Here is a 15,778-nt window from a genome sequence, read left to right on the forward strand (position 1 = left end):
GCGTTTTCAATCATTTCGAATGCACATACAAACTAGTCCTATCTCATTCCACAAACAGTAGTGCATGACTCCCATACATCCAAACTAAAAAGAAAATGGTAATAATTGATTTAATCGAATCAAGGATTAGGGGTTTTATGGAATCAAGAGTTCGGGTTTTGGGGGAATCAAGAGTTAGGGAAGTCTAACAACTTAGAATTTGAGATCTAGTATCGGGGATTTCAAAACTCAAATACGAGGTCTTGCTAGGGTTTGTTTAGGGTTTAGAGGATAGACTTGGTTGACTCTTTGGAAACGTGTCCGAGTTTTCTTATAACGCTTGTCACATTGATTTGGTCACTTATAATATTCTGATTTTTATGAATGTTATTTCATGTGGTTGTGGACATCGAAATTTCGGTGAAATGAATGTTGACCAATAATTAAAATTTCAACACTCACGTGTCACATAAATTTTACATGTAGCGTGTGACTCAATGAAAAATCGAAATAAATTGGAAAAGTCATCAAATAGGACACGTGTCATTACTTGGCAGAAATGATTTATTTCATCTGATTATTTAAATCCAAAAATCAAGTTTTGAAATTCTATAAATAGGAAGCCAAGGCATTCATTTAGGGGGAAAAAAGAAAGGAAGAAAGAGAGAAAGAAAGGAAGAAAGAAAGAAAGAAAGGAAGAAAGAAAGAAAGAAGGGAATTTACATCACACCAAAACCTTGAAGCCTTGAAACTCTAAAGCTCTCAAGCAAATCCCGAAGGATCAAGAAAACACTCTTCGTTCTTCGTCAAACCCTCCTTCAAGGTCAAGCCCCAACGGCCCTTGAAGAACTTCCGCCGACTCAAGATCAAGCCCCGACGGCCCCTTGAAGAAAGTGTTCATCATCCGTTCGTCCTAAGATCAAGCCCCAACGGCCCTTTGGATCAACAACCTCAACAAATCCACACATCCAATCAGTCTTCAAGATTAGGCCCAAAAGCCCTTGAAGATCCGCTCATCCATCAACCCTCAAGATCAAGCCCCGACGGCCTCTTGAAGAAATCCATACACTCAATCTTCAAGATTAGGCCCAAAAGCCCTTGAAGATCCGCTCATCCATCAACCCTCAAGATCAAGCTCCGACGGCCCCCTTGAAGAAATCCATACACCCAGTATTCAAGATCAAGCTCAAAAGCCCTCGAAGATCCGTTCATCAACTGTTCATCCCTAGATCAAGCCCCGACGGCCCTTTGGATCAACAACTCATCCACAAACCTACACCCTTACGAAGATAGAATCAGAGGATCAAATTACAAAGAGATTGTAACCCCAAAATCATTAAACACAAAAAGATATTTTGTACACGGTATTCTTGTTTCTTGTTTCAGGAACTTTTCGTGTTTACAAATTTGGCACGCCCAGTGGGACAATCTCTACCTCTCATCTCTATCCTCCAATCATCGAAAAACGCAAATGGCATCAAGAAAGGATCAAGCTGTTCCTGCAATCAAAGCAAAGAACAAGAACATCATCGCCGCAAGTGGTGATATTTCGGGCATCGTAACCCGAAGTAAGGCAAGAGCTCTTTTTGCCGCGGCTTCCGCCCCTGCATTGACTCTGTCAAAGGAACAAGAGCACCTGAGGTACGAGCCTGTGATCACCCTAGCCTCGCTAAAGGCATCAAGGGGGGAAAGCCCGAGGAAATACTCAGAGTCCCTACTCTCCGACGCTGATTCGAGCGGCAGTACAACCATGCAAGTTATGACCACTGGAGCAACTTCAATCGAGGAGCAGCTAGCTCAGATGAATGAAGCAATCGCAAAGCTCACACGGACTGTGGAGGAGAAGGACTTGCAGATTGCCGCACTTGTCAACCAACTAGATGCGCTGCCCGACGTGAAAGTCGACCCAAATATTGGCCTATTAAAGAAAGAAGACGACGAAGAAGAGGAGCCACCAGTGGAGAAAGTTGAAGAGAAGCCAAAGCTAGACCAAGAAACGGCATTCATGGGATCTCTCTCTATCCAGCAGCTACAGGAGATGATCGCAAGCACTGTCAAGACACAGTACGAAGGAAGCTCGCATGACTCCGTACTGTACTCAAAGCCTTACTCCAAGAAGATTGATGCTTTGAAGATGCCAAGGGGTTATCAGCCCCCAAAATTCATGCAGTTCGATGGAAAAGGCAACCCGAAGCAACATGTTGCCCATTTCATTGAAACTTGCAACAATGCTGGGACAGAGGGAGACTACCTCGTCAAACAGTTCGTGCGTTCGCTGAAAAGTAACGCTTTTGACTGGTACACTGACCTCGAACCTGAGTCTATCAACAGTTGGGACCAGCTAGAAAGGGAATTCCTCAACCGTTTCTACAGCACTCGTCGTACTGTAAGCATGCTAGAGCTGACCAGTACGAAACAGTGGAGAGATGAACCTGTCGTCAACTACATAAATAGATGGCGCTCCTTAAGTCTGGATTGCAAAGATCGGCTTTCTGAAACCTCTGCCATTGAGATGTGCGTTCAAGGCATGCACTGGGGGTTACATTACATCCTCCAAGGCATAAAACCAAGAACATTCGAAGAGCTAGCAACTCGTTCCCACGACATGGAGCTGAGTATCGCTAATCATGGGAAAAAGGAGCCAATTACTAACTTCAATAAGGAGAAAGTATTCGCCCCAAATGTAGACAAGACCGGGAAGAAGCCCGCTAAGGAAGCTTTCACCGTCAACACTACCCCCATCAAGACCTCTTCAGCGCCCATCAAGACCTCCTCAGCGCCCATCAAGATCTCCTCCAAGAAGAAAGCGAAGGAGATAAAGACAAGTGAGCCTTCTCGCACCCAAGACAGATACAAGAGCACCTTGAGAGAGTTGGAACAGAAAACGTACCCTTTCCCTGACTCTGACATGGCTGCCATGTTAGATGACTTGCTGGAAAAAAAGGTGATTGAGCTACCCGAATGCAAGCGTCCTGAAGAAATGAATCGCACAAACGATCCTAGGTACTGCAAGTATCATCGTATTGTGAGCCATCCTGTTGGCAAGTGCTTCGTTCTCAAAGAACTCATCATGAAGCTAGCACAACAAGGGCAAATTGAGCTCGACCTTGAGGACACGGCCGCAACGCATACCACTACAATTGCGTTTGGATCGTTTAATCCTGTGCCTCTCCAAATGACACCTGACCGTTCCCGTGAATCCTTAAGTTGCACGGCACCTCCTACACAACCATCACTGGAGAGAAGCGACCAAGATACACATGCTGATGATGAAGAAGGATGGATATTGGTAACCTACAAAAAGACAAGGAAACCAAGACCACAAGTCATACAGCCAAAGGTGGAACAAAGAAGAAATCACCACGGCCGCAATAATGCGAAGCCTAAAAGAAACATAAAGCATAATAAAACAACATATGCTAGGGAACCTATGGAGCAGGAGCCACGCATTCCCGTTTCCTTGCGTGAGTACTTCCCGAATGACTTTTTCCAACAGTGCACTACCGTGGCCTGTCACATGGTTGAAGTAGAAATAGAAGAGCCCTCAAAAGGCAAAGCTATTGCCACTGAGGTAGAAAAGACCCTTACACCTGGAGAAGGTCTGCCAACACACTTTAGCATCGAGGAAGCGCTACCATTGCCAAAAAAGATGCGAAGAGCACTAGCAGCAGTCTTGGCAGGTCCCGACGACCACGAAGTGCAAGAAAGTAACGACGAAGGCTCGAAGCTTCAGCCATATGAATGTGCCACATGTTGTGCCACCCATGACGTAATTAACTTCACTGACGAAGACCTACTGTTGGGATCAAAGCCTCACAACCGTCCTCTCTTCGTCTCCGGGTACATAAAGGAATACAAAGTCAACCGCATGCTTGTGGATGGTGGGTCAGCCATAAACATCATGCCAAAATCAACAATGACCATAATCGGCATCAAGGTGAATGAACTATCCCTGAGCCGTCTGCTGATCCAGGGTTTTAACCAAGGAGGACAAAGGGCGATAGGTATGATCCGAGTAGAGATGACCATGGGAGAGCTCAAATCAAGCACGATATTCCACGTGATTGATGCAAGAACTTCCTATAGCTTGCTCTTAGGAAGACCTTGGATCCACGCAAATGGGGTAGTGCCGTCCACCCTTCACCAATGCCTAAAATTTTACCGAGAAGGAGTGAAGGTGATCCAAGGTGATACCAAGCCATTCACCGAAGCCGAATCACACTTTGCAGATGCCAAGTTCTACATGGATGAAGAGACGGTACCCGAAGCCCTTCCGGAAGAGATCAAATCCACGGGCAGAGCAGCACCTAAAAAGCAGGAGTGGCAAGCCATGCCTAAAAAACAAAAAGAGCAGGCCGGGCCATCTTCAAGCAAAGATGATGACGAGTTTGCTAAACCTGCAACAACCAAAGGGAGTAGGATGCCGTCAGAAGGACCGAACGCACCCATATTCCGGTATATCCCAATGTCAAGAAGAAAGAATGGTCAATCTCCATTCGAAACTAGAAAAGCCGATACACAGTGGCACACGGATAATGTGAACTTGCTCAAGACAAATGCAGTTTTGCCTTTGACACAGCTCGGGGGTGCTAAGGTCGCAAGACTACCACAAGGCTTCATAAAAGCTCTACCAAAGAAGGTGGAATCAAGCTTTCTTCCAACCAAGAGGACCGAGGAAGGTTTCGACCCTAACGCCTACAAACTCATGTCAAAGGCCGGGTACGACTTCGCTTCTTCTGCGGTGGCTGGAAAGAAGGTTTCAAACACTGTCAATGACGAAGAACGTAACCTCACCAAAACTCAAAAGAAGTTGAAGGAGCATGGTTATGGAGTTGACAACAACAAAGCCGGACTTGGTTTCACACCAAATGCACCTGTGATGATTTCAAGCCAAGCGAAAAACACTAGCACTCAATATGTCAGCATGAGCATTGAACAAGACCAAGAAGAGCCTAAACCCTCCCATCGGACGTCGGTCTTCGATAGGATGAGCCAGTCAAGCTCCAGAACTTCAGTGTTTAATCGCATTGGTGGTCAAGACCGAACCTCTGTCTTCAAGAGGCTTAAAGCGCCGACATCCCAAAGCTCTGTTTTTGAAAGGTTGTTAAAGCTTAAGAAACAAAGCAACACAGTTATCTCTCATCTGCAACGATCAGCTTCAGAAAGATTTGAAGATAATGAGAAGCCTTTTGGAAAGAGGAAGACAACACCAAAGGGAGAAAAGCTCGATGGGTTAGGAGGAAAAGACGACGTTCGAAGCTTGATTCCTTCAAGGATGAAGCGCCAAGCAATCCTAGAGGTTGACACAAAAGGACCATTGAAGGTAAGGAGGCGCATCATCGTCCACACTGGCAAATCTTCATGCCAACAAACCCAAGAGAACGGCACTGAAGATGAAATCCCTAAGAAAGATGTCACTTCTGGCTCTTTCGACTCAAAGTCTTCACCTCAACCGCTGGGGGCATGCTCCAAAACCATGTCAGTCAAGTCAAGCGAAGATGAAGGATGGATTCATGTCACTCCGAAGAAGCTGCACGAGAAACATATGTCTTGTCCACAAGTTCACCAATCGGAAAGGGGGCAAAGCAGCTACCGTCAACCTTCAAAGCTACATGAAAATGTTGAGGATGATGAAATTACAACACAAAGATCGTTCATGCGGGATCTTTTCTTCCTCGAAGACGTCTTCAATTTCTCGATCAAGGCTCCTTGTTATGAAGATTGTGAGGAATGCATTTCGAAGATCGCTTCGAAGAAATTGGACAAGCAGCAACCATCTTGTCCACAAGTTTATCAGTCGAAAAGGGGGCAAAACAGCTCCTGTCAACCTCCAGAACAATGTGAAAGTGTTGGAGATAATGAAATTTCGACACAAAGATCGTCCATCCCCATCACAATGTGCGACCTCTTCCCAGAAGACTTCTTCAATTACCCGGTCAAGGCTCCTTCCTATGAAGATTGCGAGGAACCCCTCTCCCAGAACACCAGACAATCCTTATGCCGACAAGCTCGAGAAGGCAGCACCGAAGAGGAGATCCAAGATGTTTTCCACGTCACGGTTCAAGAAGGTAAAGAAGATGAAATCCCCGAGGAAGATGTCACTGCTGCACCACCACAGCTCGAAGATGGGGGGCAAGCCACAATCGATGATCTCAAGGAACTCAACTTAGGTACAAGCAAGGAACCAAAACCTATCTTCGTAAGTGCATTATTAAGTACATATGAGATAGAGGAGTATTATCAGTTGTTGTTAGAGTACAAAGACGTCTTTGCCTGGACCTACAAAGAAATGCCCGGCCTGGACCCTATCATCGTTGTTCATCATCTTGCGGTCAGGCCTGGAACACGGCCGATAAAGCAAACTCAAAGACGCTATCGATCTGAGCTTATCCCACAAATCGAGGTCGAGATCGACAAGCTAATCGAAGCAGGCTTTATTCGAGAAGTGCAATACCCCAAGTGGATCTCCAACATCGTCATTGTCCTTAAAAAATCAGGACAAATACGTGTTTGCGTAGACTTCCGGGACCTCAACGATGCTTGCCCAAAGGATGACTTCCCCTTGCCAATTATTGAAATCATGGTGGATGCAACCACTGGACATGAGGCATTATCATTCATGGATGGCTCTTCTGGGTACAATCAAATTCGCATGGCCCTCGAAGACGAGGAACTAACAGCCTTTCGTACTCCAAAAGGTATCTACTGCTACAAGGTAATGCCCTTTGGTCTAAAGAACGCTGGAGCTACGTATCAACGCGCAATGCAGAAAATCTTCAATGACATGCTACACAAAAATGTAGAATGTTACGTAGATGATGTGGTGGTTAAGACGAAGAAAAGATCAGAACACTTGAAGGATCTGCGAATAGTGTTCGAAAGGCTGCGAAAATACAACCTCAAGATGAACCCGTTAAAGTGTGCGTTTGGCGTCACCTCTGGAAAATTCCTCGGCTTCATCGTCAAGCACCGTGGTATTGAAGTAGACCAATCAAAGATCAAGGCCATTCAAAGCATGCCCGAGCCAAGAAACCTGCACGAGCTGAAAAGTCTACAAGGACGGCTAGCCTTCATCAGACGCTTCATCTCTAACCTCGCAGGGCGTTGTCAACCGTTTAGTCGCCTTATGAAGAAAGATGTTCCATTCGTATGGGACAAAGCATGCCATAATGCTTTTGAAAGCATAAAGAAATATTTGTCAAGTCCACCTGTCCTGAGGGCACCTGTGCCCGGGAAACCACTCATATTGTATATTGCTGCTCAGGAAAGTTCAATCGGAGCACTCTTGGCGCAAGAGAATGAATCCCAAAGAGAAGGAGCACTATACTACCTCAGTCGAACTCTCACTGGCGCTGAGTTGAACTATTCCCCAATAGAAAAGATGTGCCTCGCTTTGGTGTTTGCCATTCAGAAACTCAGACATTACATGCATGCTTACACCATCCACTTGGTTGCTAAAGCCGACCCTGTCAAATACGTTATGACTAAGCCAGTCTTGACAGGGCGACTCGCTAAATGGGCTTTGCTTCTTAATCAATATGAGATCATCTACGTCCCAGCTAAAGCCGTCAAGGGACAAGCGCTAGCAGACTTCCTTGCCGATCATCCAATCCCGGCTGATTGGAAAATCTCAGATGACTTGCCTGACGAGGAGGTGTTCTACATCGACATCTTCCCGACATGGACGATGTTCTTCGACGGATCCGCACGAGCAGACGGAGCAGGGGCAGGAGTAGTATTCATGTCACCACAAAGGCACATACTACCTTACTCCTTCCAATTGAATGAGCTATGCTCCAACAATGTTGCTGAGTACCAAGCATTGATCATCGGGCTCCAAATGGCGATCAACATGGAAATCACAGCTCTTGAGGTATATGGCGATTCCAAGCTCATAATCAATCAACTCTTAACTGAATATGAGGTGAGGAAAGATGATCTCGTCCCATACTTCCGGTTAGCGACCCAACTGCTACAAAGGTTCGAAGCTGTGACACTAGAACATGTGCCAAGAAAGGAAAATCAAATGGCAGACGCTCTCGCCAATCTAGCCTCAAGTATGACACTAGGAAAAGATGAAGTTGCAGACGTGCCAGTTTGCCAAAGATGGGTGATTCCTCTCGTTAATGAAATGTTACTAGATGATACAAATGTCATCTCAGTACTTCCAGTCGATGCTGAAGAGTGGAGACAGCCGCTGATCGACTACTTAGAGCACGGAAAGCTTCCAGATGATCTTAGACACCGTTCCGAAATACGTCGACGAGCACCTCGCTTCCTTTACTACAAAGGAACACTTTACCGACGCTCTTTTGAAGGACTGCTCCTGAGATGCCTAGGTGAGGAAGAAGTTAATCAAGCCATGGAAGGAGCACATTCAGGTATGTGTGGGGCACATCAATCTGGACCAAAGCTACATTTCCAGCTTAAAAGAATGGGTTACTACTGGCCGAGCATGGTGAAGGACTGCCTGGAACACGCCAAAAGGTGCCAAGCCTGCCAATTCCACGCCAACTTCATACATCAACCGCCTGAACCATTACACCCTACAGTTGCTTCATGGCCGTTCGACGCATGGGGATTGGACGTTGTGGGACCAATTACGCCAAAGTCATCTGCAGGGGAAGCTTACATCCTAGCTGCAACAGATTACTTCTCCAAGTGGGCTGAAGCCATACCTTTAAGGGAAGTAAAAAAGGAAACTGTTGTTCGTTTCATCAAGGAGCATATCATCCACCGATATGGGGTGCCTCGCTACATTATCACGGACAATGGAAAGCAGTTTTCCAACCGACTCGTGGACGAGCTTTGCGACAAATACAAGTTCAAGCAGCACAAGTCTTCCATGTATCATGCTCCGGCCAACGGCCTCGCAGAAGCATTCAACAAGACGCTGTGCAACCTCCTGAAAAAGGTAATCGGCCGAACAAAGAGAGACTGGCATGAAAGAATAAGTGAAGCACTTTGGGCATATAGGACTACACATAGGACTCCTACCCAAGCTACACCTTATTCTCTCGTATATGGCGTAGAAGCTGTTCTACCGCTTGAAAGTCAAATCCCCTCACTAAGGATGGCTATACAAGAAGGCTTGACTGATGAAGAAAATGCAAAGTTGCGCCTTCAGGAGTTGGAAGCGCTGGATGAGAGAAGGCTCGAAGCTCAACAACACTTGGAATGCTACCAAGCACGGTTAGCCAAGGCATTCAACAAGAAAGTCCGCCCAAGGTCTTTCCAAGCCGGAGATCTCGTGCTGGCATTGCGTAGGCCTATCATTACAACCCATAAGACAAAAAGCAAGTTCACATCAAAATGGGATGGACCCTACGTAATACAAGAGATTTACACCAATGGCGCCTACTTAATCACGGCAGAAGACGGGTTGAAGATCGGCCCCATCAACGGCAGATTTTTGAAGCGCTACTACCCCTAAAGCAAACGCGCCACGCTCCTGGCCCGCAAGAGCATAAACTGTGTACGGCAAAATCATCATAAAAAACCATCACTCATTTGAACTACGTCATGACTTGATCCCTCCTCAACCAAGGGTACGTAGGCAACTTGAAACTTCAAAACTTCAAGTACAGTCACATCTCAAAAAAAAAAAAAATAAAAAAATAAAAAAATAAAAAACGCTTTGAAGAATAAAGAGCAAATTCAAGAATGCAAACATTTTATTTCTTTGAAGGAAAAAGTCTGATTACAAAAGAAAAAGGGCGGAAGACACTACTTGAAAACTATGTCCCTAAAACTAAGGAGGCGGTCTTCAAGCAAGCCTTCCAAAGCCTTCAAAGTCTCTACCTCAGTGAGAGACAGGATGGGCAACTCCATAGCCATGTCTTTCTCTTGTTCTAGGCGTGAAATCTCCTCTTGGCATTGAGAAAGTGTAGCTCCCTGCTCCCCGAGAACACTTTCAAGTTTTGATGCCTCGATGCCAAGCTGTTCTTGTTCTTGCATCAACGTATCTAGATGTACCCGGACAGAAGCTAAAGAAGTCTCTGTAGATTGATAATCTCCCGAAGCAGCTTGCTGAGAAGACCGGGCTTGGGTTAGTGACAAGTCTATTGCAGCAAGTTGGTGAGCTCTAACATCTGGACTCAACTTCTTCGAGGAAATAACACGCAAGGAAGAATACTCAGTTGAGGCGGCCATAATTTCGGCGATCTTGATCTTCAAGGATGAAGAATCAATGTTAAGATTGTCAATTGCAGAAATAAGTTTCGACAAGTCCTCTTTAAGCAACGCAAGGTCCTCCGACGGGCATTTCAAAATCCTCCCCTCAATATGGCTCTTGATATCCATTGCCGCACGAAGATTGATGCGATGAATAAGCTGCTCAGTACCACTAAGGTTTGGCCCTCTCAGAGAGATCTCAGAGCTAGCTGGCAAAGGTGTAGAATGCATGACGGGATCTTGCATGCCTCCACCTACACACGGCAAACTTGGGAAACTTGACGAACTTGGGATAAGCTCTGTACCAGGTGGATCCCCAATCTCCTCGCCTGTGGGTAGGTCGCCTCCAAATAGCATCTCCGTATAAGAATAAATACCTGTGGTCGCCAAGTCAAAAGAACAAGAAGGCCCAACCTAAAGAAAACAAAGAAAGCTGTTAGAAACAAAAGCTAGAACAATGAAAGCAGAAGAAGTCATAAGAGAGAAGAAGATGCATACGTCTTTCTCAAACGACACACTACCATCGAGTTGAGGGAGCCTAAACACTTCTTTCTTCTTATGACGAAAATTGACATCGCTATCAGCCTGAGCGCCTTCAAGACGTCGCTTGTTTAAAACTTGTTGACCCTGCCGCAAAACAAGTCCATCTTCGTGCGAATCAACTTCATCACCGGCCTCTTCAGATACATCCAGATGTTGAGAAGACAAGCGTGGGCATTGAGGGACTAAAACCACTGGTCTATCTTGCAAAGTAGCAGCACTCGCGCAATCAAAAGATATCAGTTGTGTAGGAACCACAGAACACCCCTCCTTCAATACATTGAGGTGTGAATGAGAAGAATTGGTACCACTTGCCATCCCCGAATTCTCATAATATACCTTTGACCACCAACTTATGTAAGCACGGGTTACTGGACTACTCTTGAACTCGTCTTTTGCCGGCAGGGTGATAGAAGCATTTGTACATGCACGGGTACAAGACTCCCAATGCATATACACGGCTTGCAAGGAGTCTAATTGGTTTTTTTCCTTCAGCTTGCCTGGCACATGTTGGACAAAACCAAATTGCCTGCTGAAACGGTGGGGACTATACGGCTGAACAATGCATCGATCTTCTTGCCGCAAAGAAACATACCCTGAGCGAAGACTTACAAGGTAAGATAAGTCTGAGAAGCGAAGATGCGAATCGTCCATGATGCCTCGCCGCACCGAGCCAACTCTCGCCAGATAGTCCATCTTCAAGCCTTCGCAGCTTCTAAACAGTGCTTGCGCCTGGGAATCATCGAGGCTCTTCGAAGAAAGCACGCCAGAATGCTTCGTCATCAAAGGCCCTGACTTGTTTAGAGTTGAAGAAAAAAAATGAGTACCGAAGTACTCACCCAACCAACCATACACATAATGGTAGGGAAGAACCGCGGCACGATCTTCAGTGTTTGCTGAGTTCGAAACAACACTCAAGCCATTATAAATATTGGCCAAAACCGGGATAGCAAGACTGAAAGATTCACCTGCAGCCATCTTGCTAGCAACTTTGAAAACCCCAGGACGAACAAAGTTGACGTCGCCAATTGGAAAAACAAACTTACAAAGCCAACAAGCTAAGAAAGCAGCTAGGTAAGATTCTTCCACATGCTCTGATGCTATGCCAAGGTCCTCAAACGCTCTCAACTCGGCAGGGGAACGGCGCCTAGCTGAACCAATGGCACCAGATGGATATGAGTCTCCCTTTGGCTTAGTGGTTTTGTTGCAACTTCTTCTCTTCGAGGACTTCTTGTACCTTGTGTCTTCCCAATACCAGAAGCGGATCCATGAAGAAATCTTCACGCCTGATTTACTTCGAGCATCTTGGAAAAGCTTGTGATATGCCCAAAATAAACAGCGACAACTCGCAGGCAATCCTCGGTTATTGCAGAGAGAAAGTTCCTCCGCACTAGGAACGACCTCGTCATAAAACTTACCTTGGATTGGCAATCCCCCTATCTTGTGGAGATCCCAAAGTGAAATTGACATCTCTCCTTGAGCTGTATGAAGCGTGTTAGTCGCTGAACACCAATGCTCGAAGAACGCATGAAGGACAGAATGATGGAGATCATAACTAAACAAAGATGCGTACACGGCATGGTAAAGGCCCATGCTAGTAAGCACATGTTTAGATCGGCCCAAGACATCTTCAAGCCACTCCCAATAAGACTCATCAAAAACAGCTTCTCCGGTAGTCGATAAGGCATCATTCCAAGCCATAGCTCCGCTGCGGATGTGATCTCCGAGAAGCTTAAACGAAGCCGGATGACTGTCATGAGCATGGTGTGAAGGGTTCAAGATAAGAATCCCCGGTGTGCACGCCTCCCTCTTCGTATTTGATCGAACAAAGTTTGCCACCTTCCAAGATACTTCAGAAGACCACGACTTAATATGCATGGAGTTGTCTTTTGTAGGAAGAGCAAGCGCCTTAAGGCCAGTCAGTGGGGCGTAAATCTTCAGAGTTGTTCCCCTATCTTGCGAATCATTTTCCTTCGCAAGAATGGTAATGGTGTTGCTCTTAAAACATTTGAAAAATACCATGACCGCAAAAAAAAAAAAAAAAAAAAAAAAAAAAAAAAACAGCCACAAAACTTGAACAGCAGGACAACAGACAGTGCAATGGTGTGCAGCGATGACGGTGCAGCAAGCAGCAACAAGAGGCACAACAACGTCACCACCGAGGAAAATTATGATCAAAAGGCACTACACAGCATAAACTCGCTGCAGTCTTTTGCATAACCCCACACGGTAAAAGTGACACACTGCAACAAGCTCCAAGCAGCGGCAAGAGGCACGGCAACGTCACTACCAAGGGAAGACTGTGACCAAAAGGCATTACACAGCAAAAATCCCTTTGCAATCTTTGCACAACACCACTCTTTCTACACCACCAATTTACGCGTTCCTGGGTTCTTCGTCGATTTGGCAGCCTCAGCCTTGCAGATCACCATATAAAAAAATTAATAAAAAAAAAATATATATATATATATATATAATAAAAAAACAAAAAAAAAAACACAAAAAAAAAAAAAAAAAAAATGCAAGAACAAAATATAAAAGACAAAAAAAATTTTAACGAGGTTCCTCCACAGTCAGTGTAACTGGAGTACGTCCTTGGAGCAGTAGGAGCTCACCCAATAATCCACTATCAACCAAATGGGAGTTTACAAAGTGTTGGTAATCTCACAGCCCAAATAACCCAATACACCCAAAAGCTCTCACACACCAAAGAAACAAATAGAGGAAGAAATATAATGAATAATTTCTTCTCTATACATATAGCTCAAAGCTATTACAAACAACAACTACTTTGGTAGATGATTACTAACCAAATGAAGCAGCAGCTTCTCTTCTCTATTTGCAGTTTTTTTTTTTTTTCTCAGCAGAGTATTGAGCTCTCTCTTCTTCTCTATTTTCTCCAAAACCGAAATGAGCTATCTTCACTTTTTTTTCCTTTGCTTCAAAGGCTATTTAAACCAACGGATGTGGAAGAAAAAAACAAAAACACTTTCCTGTTTTTCCTCCCTAAAACAAGGAAAATGTTTCTCCTTTTCTTCCTTTATAATTTTTTATAGCCAAAAGCATTTGCAATTGTTGTCTAGCTGAAAGCATAGCCAAGTTGGCCACTTTCCAACATAAAAAAAAAAAAAAAAAAAAAAAAAAAAAAAAAAAAAAAAAAAAAAAAAAAAAAAAAAAAAAAACTTTGGTGGATCAGCACCACCGAAGGAGAAAAAAAAAAAAAAAAACTTTGGTGGATCAGCACCACCGAAGGAGAAAAAAAAAAAAAAAAAAAAACTTTGGTGGATCAGTGCCACCGAAGGAGGAAAAAAAAAAACTTAGTGATGTATATGTTTTATTTGTATTTAGCACAATACACTGAATAAAATAAAACATGTCCATTAATCTTCAAGAAATTACAAGCATGAAAAAAAAAAAAAAAAAAAAAAAAAAAAAAAAAAAAACAAGATTGGAGCTTTCACAAAGGATGTTCACGTGAAGCCCCATTATTTGGCAAAACTCTCGGAGCGGAAGGCATCAGAGCGGGAGGCATCGAAGATAGAGCATTCGAGGCCTCAATACTTGGCCAAACACTGGAAGACCCAGGAAAAATGTGCCTCTGGAGGAAAGACGAAAACCTTTGACGGTCACTTTGAATCTGACCTTCAGACTCTTGTAGCTCATCAAGCTTCCTCTTCATGCCCGTCGAATAGTTGTTTGCAAGCACGTGCAAACTTCTATTCTCATACTTCAGCTGCTTGATCTCTTGCTTGAGACTTTCCACCTCTGCCATCAACGATTCAACCTGACGGGAGCGAGCAAGTAGGCGTTGGCCCATGTTGGACACAGAGCCTGCACACTGAACGCTGAGAGCGAGGGACTCTTGAACGGCCAACTCATCGGACCGTCCTGACAGCAGCCTACTATCTTTTGGAGTGAGGAGGTTCCTAGCTACTATTGTAGCTGTTGTGGCGTCCTGCATCACGGAGTCTTCACCTGTAAGAGGACCGTTAGAAGATAAAAAAGAAGGGCGCCATACATTACCTTGACCGGGTGCAATCGGATCGCTGCTGAGACTCAAATCTAAGCAAAGGTTCGATGAGTTAGTCATTTTTTTCAAAGGTGTTCAGAGAGAATGGGTGGATGAAGATAATTCTCAAAAGGCCGAAGACGATTTTCAAGAATGGGCAATTTTCAGAGTGTGTATGTTGGAGTGATCGATACCTCTGTAAAAAGCCAAGCGACACGACCACCGATTCAAAAATCCGGATTTTCCTGCGTGAAGTTCGGCGACGCGTTCGTGGCTTTTCAGAAAATGCGTTCAACTTTGTCAAAAGATATCTGACAAAGTCGAGAACACGTGGAGGCCATCATCGCAACTACACGTCTTTAGCCGACAAGCGCAAAGTTCGGCGACGCTTTCTCTGCTTTTCAGAAAATGCGTGCAACTTTGTCAAAAGTGGCGCTCGTTCAGAAATCGAAGAGGCGTCGTTCAGAAATCGAAGAGGCGTCGTTCAGATATCGAAGAGACGTTTGTCGACAAGGGTAAAAGAACGGTACCACCACTTGCTATTAAGAAATCCCTATATGTGTCGACCTTCGTCTTTTATGGCAAGGCAGACCTGAAGAAAATGCCCAACTCTTCCTCACCTCTGAGGGCGCACTCCCAGCAAAGCCTCTCGAAATACACAATTCTTCTTCTTCCTTTGAGAAAACCTATTCAACCTTTGAAGATACCAGATGCCTGGAGTACAGATGACCCAGGAGGAAACGATAGATTGAAGCATGTGCTGATTCATTCACCGCTTCTTCAAAAGCAAAGGTATCTCATATCATCAAGGGCGAAAGCAAAGGTATCTCATATCATGCTTTTTCCCTATCTTTTCCTTTGCCCTTGTTCTCACCTGCCAAGACAAGGACAGAGAAAGCAATATGTCGGAACCTCCACTCAAACCAGTTGCCACCAAGAAGTGAAGCACCATTTAAATGCAAAGGTTGCATTCAACTCCTGCATCGGAGGACAAATACTACAAGAGAAGATGCTAAACCTGCATAAGGAAATACCACTTCTGCAAAGGGGAGCAAGTAAGGCAAGTGAAAATGATAC

At 44.7% G+C, this 15,778-nt stretch overlaps 1 protein-coding gene across 1 annotated transcript; it reads right to left on the reverse strand.

Moving 5' to 3' along the window:
* Positions 1–9,683: 9,683 nt before the first annotated feature.
* Positions 9,684–12,739, reverse strand: LOC148691473 (uncharacterized). Its single transcript, XM_088683744.1, has 2 exons — positions 10,651–12,739; positions 9,684–10,566 (listed from the first exon to the last, which is right to left on the reverse strand). The coding sequence occupies exons 1-2, from the start codon at positions 12,712–12,714 to the stop codon at positions 9,706–9,708; spliced, it is 2,925 nt and encodes a 974-aa protein (XP_088539870.1). The 5' UTR covers positions 12,715–12,739; the 3' UTR covers positions 9,684–9,705.
* Positions 12,740–15,778: the final 3,039 nt, after the last annotated feature.

The sequence above is a fragment of the Pyrus communis genome, chromosome 14, assembly GCF_041283825.1.
Source record: "Pyrus communis isolate YQ-2024b chromosome 14, ASM4128382v1, whole genome shotgun sequence".
Taxonomy (NCBI): domain Eukaryota; kingdom Viridiplantae; phylum Streptophyta; class Magnoliopsida; order Rosales; family Rosaceae; genus Pyrus; species Pyrus communis.